At 41.0% G+C, this 9,200-nt stretch overlaps 2 protein-coding genes across 4 annotated transcripts in view; one reads left to right on the forward strand and one right to left on the reverse strand.

The window, feature by feature from the left end:
* Positions 1-5,100, forward strand: part of bcar1 (BCAR1 scaffold protein, Cas family member) — a 30,255-nt gene extending 25,155 nt beyond the window's left edge. For all 3 annotated transcript variants that reach the window (XM_061773438.1, XM_061773439.1, XM_061773437.1), the window contains 2 exons: positions 33-119; positions 1,888-5,100. In XM_061773438.1, coding sequence (XP_061629422.1) covers positions 33-119; positions 1,888-2,418 — 618 coding nt within the window. In that variant the 3' untranslated portion in view covers positions 2,419-5,100. The remainder of the gene's footprint in view (positions 1-32; positions 120-1,887) is intronic.
* A 790-nt stretch (positions 5,101-5,890) lies between these two features.
* tmem170a (transmembrane protein 170A) lies at positions 5,891-8,890 on the reverse strand. The gene is made up of 3 exons (XM_061773456.1): positions 8,607-8,890; positions 6,997-7,167; positions 5,891-6,889 (listed from the first exon to the last, which is right to left on the reverse strand). The coding sequence occupies exons 1-3, from the start codon at positions 8,716-8,718 to the stop codon at positions 6,759-6,761; spliced, it is 414 nt and encodes a 137-aa protein (XP_061629440.1). The 5' UTR covers positions 8,719-8,890; the 3' UTR covers positions 5,891-6,758.
* Between the last annotated feature and the right edge of the window lie 310 nt (positions 8,891-9,200).

Here is a 9,200-nt window from a genome sequence, read left to right on the forward strand (position 1 = left end):
CATTAAAAGGGGTCTTTGTCTTGTTTTGTCAGGGTAAGGAAGAGTTTGAGAAGAGCCAAAGGCAACTGATGGAGAAAGGCAGCATCATGAAAAACAAGACGCAACTGGAGCAGCAACAGGTATGTGTGTGACCTCTTTAAAATTGTCAAAATTGTACGTGGGTGGCACGTGTTAGGATTCAAAAAAAAAAAAAAAAAAAAAAAAACTTCTACTCAGTAGAAGTTGTAGAAGTGCAAAGCTTCTGTACACACGTATTCCATCTTTACTTCGGTGGCAGCCGTCACGTGTGCCAGACTTTGGCGGTGCTGCGGCGCGAGCTATGCTCTGGGCTGCTCGCCAGTCATCTGCCTTCTTATAATTGTATATTATTATTCATAACTTCATTTTTGTGGCTTAGGGTCCTCATTCTCAATCATTTGCTTTTGCAACAGAGCCCACAGAATGGGCACAAGGAAGGAATTCACGAATAACAATCAATAACCATTTTATAAATGACTCTTTAAAGATCGATAATATGACTTTGTAATGAAATTAATGCCTGCGGTATTGACAACTACATCACATAGGCTGCTCCTTAAACTGCAAAACAAATTCAATTACAGCTTTTCAAGCAAGCAAATTAGGTTTTTTTTGTTTTTTTTTTTGCTATCCACAGCCGTTGTCATCACTCCCTCCCATGCTGACTCCTCAATTGTTGTTTTTTTTGTTGTATTTAATTGACAAATAGTACGTGAGGATGTAATAGTAATTGTAATGTAATAATTTCTCCCTGACTCAATTAGATGTTTGCGTCCCCAAAACAAATGATTTTCAATTTTGAACATACAACTAGAGGTGTATGAGGTCTCACTATTATTCTGCTATAATATCCCATATTTCTCTCACTGCGCTTCTTTGTGGGTATTTTTTAGCACGCTCAAGAGCATGTGGCACAAACATGGAGCAAATAATCAGTTTGACATTCCTGGTTAAGTTTGGATCCAACCGAGGGCATGATTTTCTAATGGTTTGTGTGTGCAAAAATGGGAAACTGAATAGCGTAGCTCTACTGATGCGGCGCAACGTTCCATCTGCCGAATGCGCAAAATTGCCGCACAGTTCATTTTGCAAGGTGTTGGAGGCGTTCGTGCAAAAGGATAAATTTAGCATGCGCAATCTTCATTCATTTTCCACGCCGCTTCGCGGGCGCAGGACACGGACACGGGGGGGGGGGGGGGCGGGAAACCCAAATCTAAGCCCATGTGAATGAGTAATTGCCCCCCTGAAGCTGGAAACGGCTCGTTCCACTCTTGGTGATGCGTCTTCAATTTACAGTTACAAACTGTTTCCGCGCAAGATTTCTTTGAGCAGAATTAATGATTCCGTTCATCACAGCAAGTCGTCCAGGTCCCGACTAGGCAAAGCACAACTAGACCGTCGCTATCTTTGACTGTTGGCATCAGGTTCTTTTTATCAAATGCTGTCATTTTCATACGCGATGTAACCGACCGCACACCTTCTAAAAAGTTCCACTTTTGCCTCATCAGTCCACAGAATATTTCTCTAAAAGTCTTGTGATCATCCAAGTATTTCTTGGCAACTGAATGAGACTTAGACTTATTGATATCTTCTTCACATAGAGCCAGAAAGGTTTGGATGGCCCCATCCATTTTTCTGTTCACTTTCCCGAGATAAAATTAATTCAGGTAAATATGCAAAACAAAACAAAATCAGACATGAGGAGGAAGGGGGTGAAGATCGTTCAACGCCACCGTATATTCATACAGTATTGGTGAAAGAGGTCCGTCCCGTCATCTGCCGTATGATTACTTTTGCGACTTGTTTGCAATTTCTGCAAACCTTATTCAAATTGTCTAACGGCCACGTTCTCCCCTCCTATTATAACAGATGAAACAGTTCGAACGACTAGAGAAGGAAGTGAGCCGACCGATCAACAACGACTTGACTGGTTGGGTTCCATCGTTGAGTCCCTCCCAAGGCAACCGGTCTCCTCAAAACGCCTCCTCCAAACTGTGCCAGGCTGACCGGCAACTTCTTCTTTTCTACCTGGAGCAGTCTGAGCAGAACTTCACAACCGTCAACAACGCGATCGATGCCTTTTTTACTGCCGTCAACGCCAATCGACTGCCTAAGATCTTTGTGGCTCACAGCAAGCTTGTCATCCTTAGCGCACACAAGCTAGTTTTCATTGGCGACACGCTATCCCGTCAGGCCAAGTCACCTGAAGTGAGAGCGGAGGTCGGTCAGAGCAGCAACACCCTCTGTAATAAACTCAAGGACATTGTAATCAGTACAAAGACAGCAGCGCTGCAATATCCGTCACCTGGAGCTGCCAGGGAAATGAGTGAAAAGGTGAGGGAGCTGGCAGGATGTACCCAGCAATTCAAAATGGCGCTGGGGCAGCTGTTGACGCTATAGAGTCGAAGATCGAATAGAAGGACAATAAGAGAGATGCCGAGAGTAGGAATTCCTCGCCGGCATGCTAAGTGATAACCAAGCAGCGTTGGAAACCTGGAAAACATCTGGACAAGGTATTTGTTTTCTTCTGTAATCTAGATTTGAGAGATGCCGTAAGGAGTCTGTGACTCTTCATGCGCTCTGACATGCGGTCGTGGAGTTCACAGAAGCTGTCGCCCTGACCACGACCGGATCCAAATTAGCAGAGAGAGAGCGTGCTTGCAGCTTATCTGTATATATACATATGTATATGTATATGAATAAATTCACAGTGAAAATATCTATAGTATAGTCACGTACCATGCAAAATATAAAATATGTTGTTTCAGAAATTCTAGAATGACCATTTATAAATAAGATGTGGAAGAATAAATGTATATATAGGTGGTCGTGAGTTGTTGTTGGGCAGTTTCGCTGATGCCGGACCGACTCATGGTGATCACGGCAGATGGATCGGGTGGAGGTCTTGGGTTTAGTTCCCAGTAGAAAGCGTTGAATCCTTGCGCGAGATACTGACACGCTACTTGCCGTAAAATGGAGCGCTCCTGATGTTGCGTTATCCATTTAAAGTTATACGTCAAACTCAGGCCCGGGGGCCAAATTCGGCCCACCATGTAATTATATTTGGCCCGCAAGACCATATTAAATGTGTATTAGAGCTGGCCCGCCACTATATAGCACATGCGCCGCTAATATTACAAATCCCAGAATGCTTTGCCAGTGTGTCGGCCCATCAGTGTAGACCGGCGAGCGCCCCTTCCCTTTCTGTTGCGGTCGTTAGCGACAATGCTACCGGTCGCCTCGAGCACATTTACACTTCCCCTTTCCCAAAGATGGCCAAACGAAAAATGCAAACGCGTCCACTTCCAAGACAGGTGGGAGGCAGCTTGTCTGTTCACTAAAGTAAACGACAGGCCTGTTTGTCGTGTGTGACGCAACGTGGCTGGAACAAAGAATCAAACATCATTGAATTCATGTTTTTTTTTTTTTTTATGCCCTTTATTAACTCCTAGGCAGGGACTGTTAATAGTTTGGATTTTTATTGAACGACACTCATTTTTTTGGGTTGTTTTTTTGTTGGCCTTTGATAAAAGATTGACATCAAAAAGAAGGTAGTTGGAGATAAACAGAAGATAGAGAGCCAAAAGAATTCATGTTAAATACAAAACAACAAACAAATACCACTGACGCAAATTATTATCACAAATTCGATTTCTCGTGTTTATAATATTAAAGTTTGATTATTCCCGATTCAGTGTTTAAGCAAAATTGAAGTCTGTTGTCATATGATCAACTTTAACGCTACATTTCTGCAGAGAAGGGAAACATGCACATCGCAGTGCTTTTTTATTAAATATAGAGTTTGGCCCACAACGTTGTCCCAATTTTTCATTTTGGCCCACTGTGAATTTGAGTTTGACACCCCTGATTTAAAGCATTAGATAAGTGAAGTCCATATCCAATTTGAATTCCTGTGTCGGTTTTATTTAAGTCATTCCACTAATATACAGCGGCTGCAATAAGTATTTAACACGTCACCATTTTTCTCATTAAATATATTTCCAAAGGTGCTATTGACATGAAAAGGGAAAAAGTATTGAACACGCCAACTGGTATTTATTTAATACTTAGTACAAAAGCCTTTGTTTGCAATGACAGCTTCAAGACTCCTCCTGTATGGAGAAACTAGTCGCATGCATTGCTCTGTTGTGATTTTGGCCCATTCCTCCACACAAGCAGTCTTCAAATCTTGAAGGTTCCGTGGACTTCTTTCATGGACCTTGAGTTTCAGTTCTTTCCATAGATTTTCACTTTCATTCAAGTCAGGTGATTGGCTGGGCCATTAGAGCAGCTTTATTTATTGTTTTGTTCTTTGAAACCAGTTGAGAGTTTCCTTGGTAGTATGTTTTGGATCATTATCCTGCTGAAATGTCCAACGTCGTTTCATTTTCATCATCCTCGTAGATGGCAGAGGATTTTTGTCAAGAATGTCTCGGTACATTTGCCCATTCATCCTTCCTTCAATAATCTAGTTTACCAGTACCATTTGCTTTAAAGCAGCCCCACACCATCATGTTCCCACCTCCGAACTTCACTGTTGGTATGGTCATGTGCAGTGCCATCCAGAGTGGTGTGCATTATGCCATCCAGAGTTCAATTTTGCTGTCATCCGACCAGACTATATTCTGAACAAGGGGCTGGACTGCTGTTTGATTATTGATAGATTTTAGGTGTTGTCTTGGCTTTCCATGCCTTTTGCACCTCCCTTTCTTCATGTGTTCAATACTTTTTCCTTGTCATTTCACATTTTTACACAATTTAATTTCTGATCTTATTTGTTCTACTTTCTGTGTATGTATGGATTACTTGGGTTGTTCCCAACATCTGGTGAAATTTTCAGCTCAATAGCACCTACGGAAGTGATTTAGTGAGAAAATGGCGACTTGTTACTTATTTGAGCCGCTGTATTTGTCCCACTATTACTGTCTAACACTGTCAAAATGACTGCTGTGAAAAGGTCTCTGAATTAATACTATCGTGGTAGTCCAAAATCTTTGCACGCTACTTGTCTCGAGAAAATATCAATGAACATTAAACTGGATACTGCATTCTTATCCTTAAATAAACATTGTTTAAATTTGAGATGTTTCAATATGAATAAGTTTTTTGTGTTGCAAAATGAGCCTGAGGTAATTCATTTCAAAATGTTTGTACATTTAATGTGAGTGGAGTGTTGTCCGGTGTGCACACTGTTGTTTTTGTAATTTTTTGTTAAAAAAAAAAAAAAGTACAATAAATAATTGTAACTTTTTCCACCTTTTAAAATAATTTACAATTTCGAAAAAAAATAGGGAAAAAGAAAAACTGAAACCATGTTATGACAGCCTTCAATTTCTATAGTATTGTATCTCCCACTTGAAAAAGTAACTTCAGATGACCAACATTAAAATTCAGTAACATAGTAGGCCTAGGTGTTCATCAAAAAATGAGGCAGAGGTTTTATTCCTGAAAAAACGTGTATTTATTGTTGTAAGCCACTGCAACATGCATGGTTTCTAAATTAACAATGCATATATATAGGGGGAAGAACTAAAATACAACTGAGCTGTGCTTCAAAATGGACTATACTTGAATTTTTTTTTTTTTTAAATAGGCTGTATTCAAAGCTACAAGCTTCATTTAAATGTTTGATTGTTTTGCATGTTTTAAATGTACATTTTTGTATTTAACAGTGATTCTTTCTCGTTTCACCAGATTGCCCATGTACCACACTTTGAGAACCACTGATCTATAGTCACGGTACATGGGCTTCTCTTGTACGCTTTTCTACCCTCAAGGTACTCAAAGCACGTTTTACACCTCTTTCACAATGATTTGATGGTGTGCAGTATTGTCACGGTAGACAAAGTTTCAGCTCATTTACACAATGGCAGTAGCGTGCGCAAATAGGCGCTCAGTATGTTTTAATCATTTAGGCAACACATTGAACACAATATGAAAAACATTTGAAAAAAATAAATACAAATCTAGCGACTTTACATTCTCCGGCTACTCTTTGAGTAGTTTCAGTCTACGAAAAGTAACTTTAGCAGTCCAACTGGTCAAGTATGCTTTATTTACCACTCGTATAACTGTGCTGCTGCATGACATTTTAAAGACTACATTGTAGCTAAGCATATTTAACACGAGTTAAAAAAAAAAAAAAAGACAACCATATTGATGACTAAACCAAAATGAACATGGCAACAATACCAGTATCAAGACCATAACTGCTGCTAAGATGAAGTTCTGCTGATAGAGGGCAGCCTGCTACTCTCAGATCATACAGGAAAGTGGTTAAATTATTTTTTTAATACACTCCTAAATCGTAAATATTGATCTGTAACCCTGAGTTTTCCCCTCCAACATACAAGGAACTTATGCACTTATTTTCTGCTTTATAAATGTCTGTTGAGAATGAAACATGTTTCAAATCTCTCTCTAGAATGTAGATTTCAAAGACCAAAATGACCGTAGAAGAGCTCGATGTGATGTGTCCATTTTGTAAGACACAAACACATTCCTTATTAGTGGATGTTGTACTGCAAACAATCTTACAGCGATTCCCTTCATTGTAGGCATCGACCGCTTTGCGGCCAACCGGACCCTATTATGTCGTTCAGCTCTTACACTTGATATTTTTTAACCTGAGTTTGCAATCTACATCACGCATCCGAGGCCTTACGCGTCTCAATTGGTCCAAGCCACTGCAAGTTGCGACTAGTAACGAGGCCGGCGCCGGCCAGGGAGTGGCGGCGCTGCTAAAGGGTGGCAAGCACTCGCAGGAAGGAAATAACAAGGATCAAGAAGGACTGCCCCACCCCAAAAACTAAAGCCTCCAGGGAGATCATCCTCTTCCCTGCTGCCTTGTAAACTCCTGCTATGGCTGCACCTACAACAAACACAAAGGGAAATGCTATTAAATGTCATCTTTTTTGCCTCAAATTGTTGCACATAAAGCATTCATGAAATCAAAACAGAGTCACAAAGGCAGCCTACTGGTGAGGACTCCTCCACCCACGGGTCCGACGATGCCCATTAAGAGGATGGCAATGGGCATCAATCGGGCCATTTTGTGCTGCCGAAGTGCAACGAATGATAGTAGAGATGCAGGTAGGTGGAAGATCAGAGAGGAGACTGCTGCCCACAGAAAAACTCCATACCACATTTCTGGGGAGAAAAAAATTAATGTATATATATATTTACACACACACATATATTCACATATATATATAAATATATATATACCGTATTTTCACGACCATAAGGCGCACTTAAAAGTCTTTAATTTCTCCAAAATGGACGCGGCGCCTTATAATGCGGTGCGCCTTAGGTGTGCACCGAGTTCCAAAATCTGTAAATGTTGTTGTGTGACTTTGATGAGCGCTCCGCTTGACTGACTGGGAGCATTTCCTGCAGACACGCTGCTTATATAGAGGAAGGTGGAAGGGTGCGCGTGAAGGAGGACGCTAAAGTCACGCCCCCAGTAGGTATATAGCGCCGGTGGACAACTGGCGCCTATTATAACTCCATTGAGAAGTTGTCTTTTTTTGGGGGGTTTTTAAATCCGCCAAATTGTCTGATAAGCAGTGATAAACCGCCAATAAGTGTTTTTGGTGTTCCACCGCCCAAAAAAGAAGGGGGGGGGATTAATAAATCAGTGCACGCTGAACCACGAGTATGCTGGGGTCCACCGTATTACATACACACAACAAACACTTTTGAAATATCACGAGTCAGGGATTATAGTTCAACGAGTTCAAGTTACTGTATCATGGGGTTTGCTAACAAATAAATGCTTGCAATATCTCTGCCATTATTTACTACATGTGACGATTTGAAATTTTGTTACAGATTTTAGTAGACTTTACACCGATCTTATCGGTCTCATCAGTATCGGCCGATGTAAGTGAACAAGTCCTTTAAATTGACACATTGCTCCATCTTGTTATCGTTTTTTCGTGAATGCGTAAAGCCTAGATTTGAGCAAGAATCGTGGAAGCTGACGAAACGATTTCTTTCACGGGCCACATAAAATGATGCGGCGGGCCGAACGCGGCTCCTCGACCTTGACTTTTACACCCGTGGTGTAGAATGTGACGACGGCGAAAAAAATAATACCTGCGCCTCACATGCATATTTTGTATCAGTGTTATATGCACGAAGATTTAAAATACGTCTAAATAATACAATCAATCAATTGTCACTATTTTTCCGATTTTCGTCTGTCGTGGTAGCCGATGGAACGTGACCCGCGTTAAAGGAGGAACGGATGTAATCCGCTTTGAAATGTGGCTGGCCGGAACCTCAAATGTGGACAACGCTGCACTGTCCGCAGACACGGCACAGTGCGACCTCAATTACTCTTGAGCGATTAGAAATACCCAAAAAAAAATCACAGGAAATAGCAACCCTACCTACGCACTTTCGTTTAAGAAACTGTAAATAGTAGCAAGCAAAGTGACTTTTTGTGCACGCCCCACAAACGCGAATAAACCGACGTGGAAATAAACAACGAAACTCAATCCAAAAGCTGTCTTTTTCCATCAGGCTAAAACAGGTAAGTGTCGTTCGGTACACACCAAACAATGGAAACACGATGAACCGACCTGAGAAATCAGCAAGAGAAGTGTCGTTGTATCGGTGGGTGCCATTTTTTCTCGGCACTAAATTCATATTAAGTATTTGCTGCAAAATGTCACTTTGGCTGTATTGGTCCATATTTCACGATGAGCTTCGACAGTCTGAAACGATGAGCTGTTTAGAAGCCTGTGTTGTTGGTTTCTTCCTCTACTTCGACCACTTCTTCTTCTTCGTCGGCGGCGGCTTCCTTACCTGCTCTTCTTCGCGTTAACGGTGGTTGGCAAGCAACTTTTGGTGAAAACTACCGCCATCATGTGTTGGGGCTGTCAATTGCGTAATACGCTCACTGGTTGCATATACTGAATGCCATACAATTCGTATTGTAAAAATTTTTTGGGGTGTTTTAAATTTTCTGTATCACATTTGTTGACCTAAGATAATGATGTAATGCTATGGCGCATTTTCATGTATTAAATATCTCATAGCAAATTAATTCCATACTCAGGTTTCCCTTTCCTCTACATCAGGAGTTGGCTCAACTTTCGTGCCCAATAAATATTTGAGCATTTGATTTGATTTTGATTTTTTTTAGGACATATGGGAGAGGTCATTTGTGATTC

Source organism: Phyllopteryx taeniolatus, chromosome 5 (assembly GCF_024500385.1).
Source record: "Phyllopteryx taeniolatus isolate TA_2022b chromosome 5, UOR_Ptae_1.2, whole genome shotgun sequence".
Taxonomy (NCBI): domain Eukaryota; kingdom Metazoa; phylum Chordata; class Actinopteri; order Syngnathiformes; family Syngnathidae; genus Phyllopteryx; species Phyllopteryx taeniolatus.